A 13,247-nucleotide genomic window follows, 5' to 3' on the forward strand; every position below is an offset into this window, starting at 1 on the left:
GGAGCTACATTTTGAACTGTGATATGCCCCTGAAAACACACAAACACAGTTGAGACACACACACACAGTGAGTGCACTGCCTTTTTGACTTCATTGCAGAGATTGCTCAGTTGTCTGTGAGGAGAGAGTGAGAGCTGGCTTGAGCTGGTGTGAGACGCCTCGCCATGTCCTAGTATTAGCATCACAAAATAAGTTCTGCAGCCACTCCTCTCCCCTCTGAGATATGTAGCCTAGCTATTTCCTCCAGCCGCTCCTCTCCCCCTCTGAGATATGTAGCCTAGCTATTTTCTCCAGCCGCTCCTCTCCCCCTCTGAGATATGTAGCCTAGCTATTTCCTCCAGCCGCTCCTCTCCCCCTCTGAGATATGTAGCCTAGCTATTTTCTCCAGCCGCTCCTCTCCCCCTCTGAGATATGTAACCTAGCTATTTCCTCCAGCCGCTCCTCTCCCCCTCTGAGAGATGTAGCCTAGCTATTTCCTCCAGCCGCTCCTCTCCCCCTCTGAGATATGTAGCCTAGCTATTTCCTCCAGCCGCTCCTCTCCCCCTCTGAGATATGTAACCTAGCTATTTCCTCCAGCCGCTCCTCTCCCCCTCTGAGAGATGTAGCCTAGCTATTTCCTCCAGCCGCTCCTCTCCCCCTCTGAGAGATGTAGCCTAGCTATTTCCTCCAGCCGCTCCTCTCCCCCTCTGAGATATGTAGCCTAGCTATTTCCTCCAGCCGCTCCTCTCCCCCTCTGAGATATGTAGCCTAGCTATTTCCTCCAGCCGCTCCTCTCCCCCTCTGAGATATGTAGCCTAGCTATTTCCTCCAGCCGCTCCTCTCCCCCTCTGAGATATGTAGCCTAGCTATTTCCTCCTGTGATGGCCCTAATTGCAGATGTAGCCTCTGTGTATTGTAGCATATAGGCACCACTGGCTGATCCAATTTGAGATTGACTGACTGGGAGGAAATAGGCTCCATCTGGTCACCTGCTTTTCCTTTAGATGGAGACGCTGATACGACTAGGTCCTGTGTGTCACACAGCGCGCTTTGAAGACAGCTGCAGCTTTGTTCTTGTGTCCAAGGGTGGAAGCAGTAATGTAGAGTTACAGTAGATAGACATGCGTCTATGGCTGTCATGCTTGGAGTGGACATGAGGCAGGACCCTAAAGGCGTCAACATGCTTCAGTTCAGCTGGCGGCTAGCCGAGGTCAGCTAGGCGAACCGAACGAGGTTGATCGCATACTCCCTTATCCCTTAAAATACCTTTGCTTTTAAAACTAGAAAAAATAGGCAATAGTACTGTTTGTCCCTGTAGCCAATATATACTCCCTCAAAATAGTCCATTTTGCTGATTTTGCAGAGGAGATCTTTTTCTTATTTCTTTTTTTTTTTTTTTTTTTTTTTTCCAACTAACTAAGATATTTGGTGCAGTATTTCTCAATGAAAAAATTGGGTTGAAAACGAGTCGTCTCTCATTGAATGACAACAGACTTTATTGAAGAATCCCTACAGTTGACCAATCACGGATGAAGGGGCGTATATAGAAAACATTTTGTGTGCCCGAACAGCTGGGGGAAAAAACCTTACCGAAGTCCAAAACGAACTGTTTCAGCTGGGAAGCATGCCGACGCCTTAATAAAGGCAATTAGTCCCAGTGTCTTCACTGTCTCCACATTACATGGGCAGACTGACAGTACAGTAAGTGCACCAATGCTTCTTATGGAATACAGCTTGTAGTATACTATACTCCTTTGCATTCGTGTTGGACAACATTGATTCTTTCTTTCTTCCGATTTCCCCCTCTTCTATTTGCTGGCATCCAATAATTTTCCATTTGACTCCTTCTCTTTCCTTCTCCATCAATATCTCACCTTTTTTTTCACCCCCATTTTTCTCTCAGGCTCTCTTCCCCCAGCAACTGTAGTGTAGATTTAGTCACACCTTCATGTGTTCACCTTATATGAACCTCATCTCAACCACAGCTCTCTCTTTCTGCTCTCTCTCCATATCTAGCTCCCTTTCCTCTCCTCTCCCTCTTTTCCTTTTCTCTCTATCAATCTCTAGCTCCCTCTACTCTCTTTCTCTCTATTTGCTTTCTCTACCTCCCTTCATCTCCTCTCTTCTCCCCCTCTTTCCTCTCTGTGCTGACTGTGATGGCAGCATAGCGGTGTGACTGGGTCTGAATTCTCAGTGAGGTAGTGCTGCAGTGGAGGCAGCAGTCTGAGATTAGGGACATTTCCATAACAAACCCCTCACAGATTGGTTCTGGGCCTCCTCACATAGGGTCCTGGCAGCACTACAGTATTTTTGGAGCAGATTGACGTTTACTGGGATAAATCTTGTCCTGGAGGCAGAGCTCAGCGATTTCCACAAGATGGGCCAGTGGCAATTTGACTATATCGTCAAAATCCATGAAAACAAAAATGAGCTTTTTATACTTAATTTATGTTTAGGGTTAGACATAAGGTTAGCAGTGAGGTTAGGGTTAGGTTTAAAATGTTATGACTTGTGTGACTATGCCAGCTAGTGTATACCCTGCAGAGCTACCTCCAGGTCATGAGTCAACCCAATAAATGCCAACCTGCATTCTCTTCAGGCAAAGCCAGGCCAGCATCAGTCAGTACCAGAGGTCCCGGGGCATAAGGGCTGAGGGCCAGACCCAGATGCAGACACGGGAGGCAGATGGTTTGAGTATTTGATATTTATTAGTTCCAAAAAGGGTAGGCAAGAGAATGGTCGTGGACTAGCAAAAGGTCAAAACCAGATCAGAGTCCAGGAGGTACAGAGTGGCAGGCAGGCTCGAGGTCAGGGCAGGCAGACTGGTCAGGCAGGTGGGTAGGCAGACTGGTCAGGCAGGTGGGTACAGAGTCAAAAAAACAGGCAAGAGTCAAAACCGGGAGGACTAGCAAAAGAGAGAATAGCAAAGCAGGAGCACGGGAAAAACACGCTGGTTGACTTGAAACAGACCATATGAACTGGCACAGAGAGACAGGAAACACAGGGATAAATACACTGGGGAAAATAAGCGACACCTGGAGGTGACATTCACAAGGACAGGTGAAACAGATCATGGCGTGACACTGGTGTATCAGTCTGGGTCTTAATTAAGAATACGTCCCTGTGTTCATTGTTGACTGTCTGTGAGAAGATAGAGAGAGCCATCCTGTCATTCACCACAACACCTCCTCATTGTTTTAGAGGAAAAAGGGGGAGGCTTGCAAGCTGAAGAACACCATCCTAACAGTGAAGCAAGGGGGTGGTAGCATCATGTTGTGTGGGTGTTTTGCTGCAAGAGGGACTGGTGCACTTCACAAAATAGATGGCATTATGAGGTAATGGAAAATGGAAAATGATGTAGATATATTGAAGAAACATCTCAAGACATCAGTCAGGAAGTTAAGGCTTTGTCATAAATGGGTCTTCCAAATGGACAATGACCCCAAGCATACTTCCAAAGATGTGGCAAAATGGCTTAAGGACAACAAAGTCAAGGTATTGGAGTGGCCATCACAAAGCCATGATCTCAATCCTATAGATCATTTGTGGGCAGAACTGAAAAAGTGTTTTCAAGCAAGGAGGCCTACAAATTCACCCAACGTATTGTGGGGAGCTTGTGGAAGGCTACCAGAAATGTTGAACACAAGTTAAACAATTTAAAGGCAATGCTACCAAATACCAATTGAGTGTATGTAGACTTCTGACCAACTGGGAATGTGATAAAAGAAATAAAAGCAGAAATAAATAGTTCTCTACTATTAGTCTAACATTTCACATTCTTAAAATGAAGTGGTGATCCTAACTGAACTAAGACAGGGAATTTTACTAGGAATAAATGTCAGGAATTGTGAAAAACTGAGTTTAAATGTATTTGGTTAAGGTGTATGTAAACTCCCGTCTTCAACTGTGTGTGAGAATGCTGTTCATTGACTAATGCTAAGCATTCAACACCATTGTGCCCACAAAGCTCATCACTAAGCTAAGGACCCTGGGTCTAAACACCTCCTTCTGCGACTGGATCCTGGACTTCCTGACGGGTTGTCCCTCAGGTGGTAAAGGTAGGTAACAACATGTCTGCCACGCTGATCCTCAACACTGGGGCCCCTCAGGGGTGCGTGCTTAGTCCCCTACTGTACTCCCTGTTCATTCACCCACGACTGCATGGCCAGGCACGACTCCAACACCATCATTAAGTTTTCTGACGACAATGGTAGGCCTGATCACAGACAACAATGAGACAGCCTATAGGGAGGAGGTCAGAGACTGCCAGGACAACAACCTTTCCCTCAACGTGAACAAGACAAAGGAGATGATTGTGGACTACAGGAAAAGGCGGGCCGAACAAGCCCCCATTAACAATGACAGGGCTGTAGTGGAGCAGGTCGAGAGTTTCACTTTCCATGGTGTTCACATCACCAACAAACTATCATGGTCCAAACACACCAAAACAGTCATGATGAAGGCACAACTACACCTTTTCCCCCTAAGGAGACTGAAAAGATTTGGCATGGGTCCCCACATCCTCAAAGTTATACAGCTTCTACATGAAGAGCATCCTGACTGGTTGTATCATCGCCTGGTATGGCAACTGCTCGGCATTGGACCGTAAGGTGCTACAGAGGGTAGTGCGTACGGCCAAGTACATCACTGGGGCCAAGCATCCTGCCATCCAGGACCTATATACTAGGCGGTGTCAGAGGAAGGCCCCCCAAAAAATGTTGAAGACTCCAGTTACCCTAGTCAAAGACTGTTGTCTCTGCTGGAGCCCAAGTATAGGTTCAAAAGGCTCCTGAACAGCTTCTACCCATAAGCCATAAGACATAGCAATTAATCAAATGGCCCCCCGGACTATTTACATTGGTTGTGTGTTTCAATTAATTCTAAGCTGTTCTGTATGTACTTGTGTACTTGAAAATGTAATTTGTCTGTGTGGTTGCGTGCAGTTCATGCACATGTAATGTACATCTGTGCATTCCATGTGCATGCACTGCACGCAACCACATAATGTCAAAGTTGAAACACTCATCTTGAACTTAGAAACAGCTCTGTCTGTGTTGTCCAGAGACTCCTTTGACAACAGGCAGTTCCCAGCAGAGTCTGGGTACAAAGGTCTCTCTCTGGGCTACTGTTCCACTGAACACTAGATTTTCCATTTCCCCCATTAACGTTTTGTCTGTCAATAACTGGTTAGAAGACTGGGTGGGCCTTCTATTGTGACTCTCCTTTATCTAATCAAGGGTTTCCCACAGGCAGGCAGGCCGTTGTGGCCGGAGTGATGATGGCTTTGTGTGGCCAAAGATAAGCAGCTAAATGGATGGACTGGGCTTTGTTTACAATAGAAAACCATGGCGAGTGGGAGGCTTTATTGGTTTAAACTGACAATTTGGTTTCAACTGACCTTATATACAGTTGAGTCCTGAGAAGTACGCATCGGATAAGTGAACATACGTCAGTTTAAGTGCAGTTCTGTTGATCGATCCCGTGTCTCTTGCTTCAGGTATCAGGAGTGGACTGTATTCCATTGACTCTGCTGTTACTGTCTCTCTCATCTAACTCTGGTCCCGTTTCTACTCTAATGCCATGTGGACAAGTGGCTGTTAAACTGCTCCGCTTATGCAGAGAGTCTGTCTTTGTGTGTGTTTTATCAAGGACCTTGTAGTGGTGTGTGAAATCAGCCCCAGCTTCTGTCAAACGGGTCCTTGTGAATTATGAAATGGTGTTCCCCCTGGTCACCCACCCACTGGTTTGTGACAGGCTGAGATGGGTTGTTTATCGACACCAAGGAAAACCGTGTGGGTGGGTGGGTGGGTGTGTGTGTGTGTGTGTGTGTGTGTGTGTGTGTGTGTGTGTGTGTGTGTGTGTGTGTGTGTGTGTGTGTGTGTGTGTGTGTGTGTGTGCCGCACGCACGCACACAGAGGCTGATTTTCCATTAAGGAAGGACAACATGATAAAATATTACATTGGTACTGCAGGATCGTTCTGTCAATACACCTGAATAGACAGAGGGGAGAGACAGGGCAAAAGAGAGAGTAAGAGATAGAGAAAGGAAATGAGGAGAGATGGAGTGGAGAGAGGCAAACACATGCTACCCTCTATGCAGTGTACCTGGTTGGCATTAGTGTGAGTGTATGACTTAACACAGTCATGCAATACCGCCATATAATAACCTGTCCCTTGCCTCAGCATGGCTGATGTTCTGTGCATCGCATGTATTCACATGCAGATGAGTACTATCCCAGTCTATGTGTATTCCATGGAGGTAATGTGTTTAACTGTATTCCATGGAGGTAATGTGTTAGCTGTATTCCATGGAGGTAATGTGTTAGCTGTATTCCATGGAGGTAATGTGTTAACTGTATTCCATGGAGGTAATGTGTTAGCTGTATTCCATGGAGGTAATGTGTTAGCTGTATTCCATGGAGGTAATGTGTTAGCTGTATTCCATGGAGGTAATGTGTTAGCTGTATTCCATGGAGGTAATGTGTTAGCTGTATTCCACGGAGGTAATGTGTTAGCTGTATTCCATGGAGGTAATGTGTTAGCTGTATTCCATGGAGGTAATGTGTTAACTGTATTGCATGGAGGTAATGTGTTAGCTGTATTCCATGGAGGTAATGTGTTGGCTGTATTCCATAGAGGTAATGTGTTAGCTGTATTCCATGGAGGTAATGTGTTAGCTGTATTCCATGGAGGTAATGTGTTAACTGTATTCCATGGAGGTAATGTGTTAGCTGTATTCCATGGAGGTAATGTGTTAGCTGTATTCCATGGAGGTAATGTGTTAGCTGTATTCCATGGAGGTAATGTGTTAACTGTATTGCATGGAGGTAATGTGTTGGCTGTATTCCATAGAGGTAATGTGTTAGCTGTATTCCATAGAGGTAATGTGTTAGCTGTATTCCATGGAGGTAATGTGTTAACTGTATTGCATGGAGGTAATGTGTTAGCTGTATTCCATGGAGGTAATGTGTTGGCTGTATTCCATAGAGGTAATGTGTTAGCTGTATTCCATGGAGGTAATGTGTTAGCTGTATTCCATGGAGGTAATGTGTTAACTGTATTCCATGGAGGTAATGTGTTAGCTGTATTCCATGGAGGTAATGTGTTAGCTGTATTCCATGGAGGTAATGTGTTAGCTGTATTCCATGGAGGTAATGTGTTAGCTGTATTCCATGGAGGTAATGTGTTAGCTGTATTCTATGGCACCTCTGTTGTTTACCCTGGACAAATAGCTGTGCTTCACCACCTGGTAGCTCAAATTCTAAGATGAGGAGGAGGCGGCAGACTGGTCAGTGGAAGATGTGATATGAACACAAAGCACCCCTGTAAAATAACGTCAGCATTAGACCCATGTATTAATCATTTAATCCTTTGATACAAGTAGTGTTTACTACAGTAGAATAAGCAATGAGGATGCGGAAATGAATTCTAATATGATTATTATATGACTAAGTGGTTATACTAGTATTTTATCAATCTTTTTAGAATATTAAATTAATTGGTATATGTTTCATTAGCCTCACCAACGCTGCCTGATCCCGCAAGCTTACATGATTGTTGCTGAACGTCATTGGCGGTCGTTGCCATTTAAGATGAGGAAGGATGATCATTTTCTTAATGAACATGGCCTTATTTCTATTACAGCGTATTGGATGACTGTCATTCATATTCCATTCACCCAGCTCAATGTAACAGTGATAGGTTTAGGCTAATACATGATACTTACATTTACCGTGTACTCATCATGAGCTTGCTACAACCTAGCCTATGAATGAAAGTTTACAACGTAGGTGCACAGGTCGAGAGAATTTAGAATAATCCCGGTGACAGACAGTGACACATTCAATACCGCTTTGCACACTCTTGCCTGCATTTCTTGTACAAGGGTGTAATCACATTAGTCCAACAGTTGCAAACAAGCATTTCTATTGGACAATATCAGGTATGTTTATCCCCATGTTTTTCAACAGAATCGGTGCAATGAATACACCCCATGTCATACGCAAACACAGTTCACTTACATAGCAGCCACATAAAAACAACTTGTTGTGTGTATATAGTAGAGGTCGACCGATTAATCGGAATGAACGATTAATTAGGGCCCATTTCAAGTTTTCATAACAATCGGAAATCGGTATTTTTGGGGCGCCGATTTTTTAAATTTATTTAGCACCTTTATTTAACTAGGCAAGTCAGTTAAGAACACATTCTTATTTTCAATGACGGCCTAGGAACGAGGCAGAACGACAGATTTTTACCTTGTCAGCTCGGGGGATCCAATCTTGCAACCTTACAGTTAACTTGTCCAACGCTCTAACCACCTGATTACATTGCACTCCAATTGGAGCCTGTCTGTTACGCGAATGCAGTAAGCCAAGGTAAGTTTGCTAGCTAGCATTAAACTTATCTTATAAAAAACAATCAATCAATGACTGTCGTTGCTCCAATGTGTACTTAACCATAAACATGAATGCCTTTCTTAAAATCAATACACAAGTATATATTTTTAAACCTGCATATTTAGCTAAAAGAAATCCAGGATAGCAGGCAATATTAACCAGGTGAAATTGTGTCACTTCTCTAGCGTTCATTGCACACAGAGCCAGTGTCTCTGCAACAGTTTGGGCCGCCTGGCTCTTTGCCAACTCATTTGCCAGAATTTTACATAATTATGACATAACATTGAAGGTTGTGCAATGTAACAGGAATATTTAGACTCATGGATGCCACCTAAAATACGGAACGGATGAAACCTTTTTTTACCGTTTATGTCTTCCATAGAGAATGTCTTGATCTACTTCAAATAAGGTCTGTGTTTCGTGCTTAAACCGCCTCTGCGTTTTGATACCCGTGTAAATCCCACTAGGATAAGGTAACGTTTGTCAACATATTTTCATAAATCCACTCTACAAAAAAAATGATCTTCGCTTATATTTAGCCAATATTGATCAGAGTTACCTTATCCTATTTGATATCTACACAGTTATAAAATTGGCCAGGTGGTGTAAGCCTACACGAAACACAACCTTATTTTGAGTGAATCTAAAATTATCCTATGGAATAAATGAATGAAGGAACCGCTTTTCAGATTTTGCTAGAAGGTGTCATGGGAATTATGACTCGCACTTTGGTAGTCAATTCTTACCATGACAATTATTAAAATAGGATTTCCTGCATATAGAAATTAGTTTTTGTTTTCAACATTCATCACAGGTAACTTAAACTCTATTTTTATTCAAATAGTTGAGAGTATTTGTCTCCTAAGCAGACTCTTCAGTATCATTGTCACTTCAGAGCTGTGTGTGTGTGTGTGTGTGTGTGTGTGTGTGTGTGTGTGTGTGTGTGTGTGTGTGTGTGTGTGTGTGTGTGTGTGTGTGTGTGTGTGTGTGTGTGTGTGTGTGTGTGTGTGTGTGTGTGTGTGTGTGTGTGTGTGTGTTTTACAGATGGCAGAGAAAAGCAGAGCACCAGTGTGGGACTGTTACATGGAATTGGCACCAGGGAAAGCAAGGTGTCTTATTTGTCATAAAGATGTAAGCATGGGATCAGCAACGGCTAAATTAAAAAATACCACCAACATGTGGAACACCCATCCAAAAGCCCATAATATGTATTACATTAAGTTCAAATAAAAGTGTTCATTGTTCATTCAGTATTGTTGCAATTGTCATTATTACAAAAATGTGTGTGTGTGTGTATATAAAAAAACATTTTTTTAATCGGACGATTAATCTGTATCAGCTTTTTATGTCCCCAAATAATCGGTATTGGCGTTGAAAAATCATAATCGGCCGACCTCTAGTATAAAGTTCCTTCAAGCATCTATCAATATACTCTCCTCATCTCACCTTTTCCATCGCTTGTAGACTTCAGTGCACAACACATCAGCTGTCTGTGACCAGGCAAAAACACTTTTCCAAGCCAAGCCAAACCTTCATATCATGACCGCTAACCACTACACGTTGTCACGTCATAGTCAACCAGAACTACTAGAACTAATAAATCTGCTACAATCATGCAGTACAGTGTACAGTCAGAAAGCAGTTTAGCAGGCCCCAGTGGCAATAAATTAATAAAACCAAAAGCTTACCTTGACTTGGAAGGGTTCCAGTGTTGGATAGCCATAGCCAGCTAGCTAACATAGCATCCCTCTCTGTTTGAGCTGGGTGTTTGAGTAGGCTAAACTCTCTCTCTCTCTCTCCTTAATTTTGGAATAAATTAATTTGTTAAAAACAGATCAACTATTGTCTTTCTCTCTCTTTTAGTCAACTACTCACCACATTTTATGCACTGCAGTGCTAGCTAGCTGTAGCTTATGCTTTCAGTACTAGATTAATTATCTGATCCTTTGATTGGGTGGACAACATGCCAGTTCATGCTGCAAGAGCCCTGATAGGTTGGAGGACGTCCTCCGGAAGTTGTCATAATTACTGTGTAAGTCTATATACTGTAGGTGAAGAACCATGAGCATTGAAGTCAATGTACCCAGAGGAGGAAGGAAGCTAGCTGTCCTCCAGCTACACCATGGTGCTGCCCTACAGAGTGCTGCTGAGACTACTGTAGATCTTCATTGCAACAGTTTATTTTCATCAATTATTTGGTGACGTGAATATATTTATTATAAAAAGGACAACTTTTTAAAATGGTTCACTATTTTTATGAAGTTCACTAAGGAGGATGGTCCTCCCCTTCCTCCTCTGAGGAGCCTCCACTGCTGCACATGTAGCGCAGCGGGAATCAGCCTGGTATTTATGACGCTAATATTCCATATTCATACTGCAGAATATTGTTTGAATCCTTCCTCAGAGCCAATGTGTCTGAGTGTGTCTCTTGATTTTAGGGAGCATGGTGTGGAATACAAATCAACGTTTGATATTGTGTGTGTGTGCTGGGGGCAGTGATGTCATAACTGGAAGAGGGAGCGAGGGGAGGGGAGGGGAGGGGGGGCTAGTGGTCTGATTCCTCTCGGAGTCTCGACTTCTCCAGTCAGCCAGCTCTGACTAACAATCAGCCTGCCTCACAGCTAGAGATTATTAGAGTGGGCTCTTCAGAGCACAATACAACACACACACTCTCCTCCTCACACACACACACACCGGCGTGAACACACACAGAAACACACAGCCAGGTGCTCCAGACCGAGACGTAGATTCTAGCAGTTATTTGTCTGTTTGAGCGGTACAGAGAGGAGCAAAGTGGAAATGCCTTCCCGAAACCTGGACTTTGATATCTTTGTCCTCATTGCCTGTGTGGTGGACGTTGAGGTGTTCACCAGTCAGGAGGTCAAGGTAGGACAAGATACACATACACATTCCTAGAAGGCAGTCTACAGAACACACTTCACACACATTTTAGAATACAGGACTAGAATGTGTGTTCTGTGGGTCTGTCTATGCTGCTCAAACAACTCGGCACAACTGAATTTTGTGCTTTCAGTCTGCAATTACTGTAAGACTATTCTGAGGGTGTGTCTGACAGTGTTGTACAGTGACCGTTGTTTTGTCCCATCATCAGCCGACTAAAAGTGACACCATGTCAATGTGAACACTGTCTCTGCTGTGAGTCCAGCTGGACCAGATGAGCTGATGGATAAATGGCTGTGTTCTGTTTGATGTGGGATTAGAGAGACATTAGGTTAGCTCGTCACCTGTCAGTCACTCCACAGATGCCATTTTAATTAACCTTTATTTAACTGGGCAAGTCAGTTAAGAACAAATTCTTATTTACAATGGTGGCCTAGGAACGGTGGGTTAACTGCCTTGTTCAGGGGCAGAACAACAGAGGTTAACCTTGTTAGATCGGGGATTTGATCTAGCAACCTTTTCGGTTACTGGCTCAATGCTCTAACCACTAGGCTACCTGCTGCCAATGCGCATGCCTAGTGTAGTTAACAAGGTGTACAGGTTAGCTGCCCAGCTAACCTGTACTGTCTGTTTCTGATTGTATTACTGTCTGTACATGCGCAAACAAACCTTCGATGTATTGATTTTAACACTGAAGTATTATTTGAATGCACTGTATGCAGTTGGTGTTCATTTTACATCAAACATGTCAGAGCCTTTTTACCATTACTTTGATTTGTGTTGGAACAAGTTTCATTTTTAGGGTGAAGTGTGTTGAATTGCACAGCAAGATGCTGCAGCTTTGTTCTACTTTTGGCACTCTCAAATGTTCATCATTTACTTGCGTAAGACACACACACACTCATGCACACACTACTGTGCATCCATCCATAATAGTCAGTGATTAGGAAAGGAGGCTCTGTCTGAGTGATCATTACTCCTCCAATCACATTGGACCCACATGTTTTGTTTAAGGAATCACTGTCTGCTGCTCGGCTACTCTGGTCTGGCTGCTCTCCCAACCACCATGTTCAACTGGGTTAATCATCTAAAATATAGAAGATTCTGGAATCTAGACTATCCTCTGATTGAAGATGAGGCAGAGAGACTGAAGAGATGAAGTTATGATTGGAGTGATGTGAATATTTTTTTAATGGAATATCTATATAGGAGTCAAGGAGGCCCATTATCAGCAACCATCAATCCTGTCTTCTAATGGCACAGGTTTATCATTTTAAAAGGCTAATGGATCATTAGAAAACCCTTTTGCAATTATGTTAGCACAGCTGAAAACTGTTGTGCTCATTAAAGAAGCAATACAACTGGCCTTCTTTAGACTAGTTGAGTATCTGGAGCATCAGCATTTGTGGGTTCAATTTAAAGGCTCCAAATGGCCAGAAAGAAAGAACTTTCTTCTGAAACTCATCAGTCTATTCTTGTTCTGAGAAATGAAGGCTATTCCATGCGAGAAATTGCCAAGAAACTGAAGATCTGGTACAACGCTGTGTACTACTCCCTTCACAGAACAGCGCAAACTGGCTCTAACCAGAATAGAAAGAGCAAGAGGACAAGTACATTAGTGTCTAGTTTGAGAAACAGATGCCTCACAAGTCCTCAACTGCCAGCTTTATTAAATAGTACCCACAAAACACCAGTCTCAACGTCAACAGTGAAGAGGCGACTCCGGGACTCTGCCTTCCTCTGTCCAGTGTCTGTGTTCTTTTGCCCATCTTCATCTTTTCTTTTTATTGGTCAGTTTGAGATATTCCTTTTTCTTTGCAACTCTGCCTAGAAGGCCAGCATCCTGGAGTCCCGGGTACTATTTAATGAAGCTGCCAGTTGAGGACTTGTGAGGCGTCTCACAAACTTTCTCAAACTCAGTTGTGCTCAGTTGTGCACCGGGGCCTCCCACTCTTCTATTCTGGTTAG

The 13,247-nt window shown here is 43.4% G+C and overlaps 1 protein-coding gene across 3 annotated transcripts in view; it reads left to right on the plus strand.

The window, feature by feature from the left end:
- The window catches only part of LOC118398611 (calcipressin-2-like), a 120,185-nt gene that overhangs the window by 40,095 nt on the left and 66,843 nt on the right, over window positions 1–13,247 (plus strand). The window contains exon 1 of one of the 3 annotated variants that reach the window (XM_035794130.2): window positions 10,955–11,264. The exons of the other annotated variants lie outside the window; for them this stretch is intronic. Coding sequence (XP_035650023.1) covers window positions 11,178–11,264 — 87 coding nt within the window. The 5' untranslated portion in view covers window positions 10,955–11,177. Of the gene's footprint in view, window positions 1–10,954; window positions 11,265–13,247 lie in introns of those variants that run through there. 3 annotated transcript variants of the gene reach the window in all.

Source organism: Oncorhynchus keta, chromosome 19 (genome assembly GCF_023373465.1).
Source record: "Oncorhynchus keta strain PuntledgeMale-10-30-2019 chromosome 19, Oket_V2, whole genome shotgun sequence".
NCBI lineage: Eukaryota > Metazoa > Chordata > Actinopteri > Salmoniformes > Salmonidae > Oncorhynchus > Oncorhynchus keta.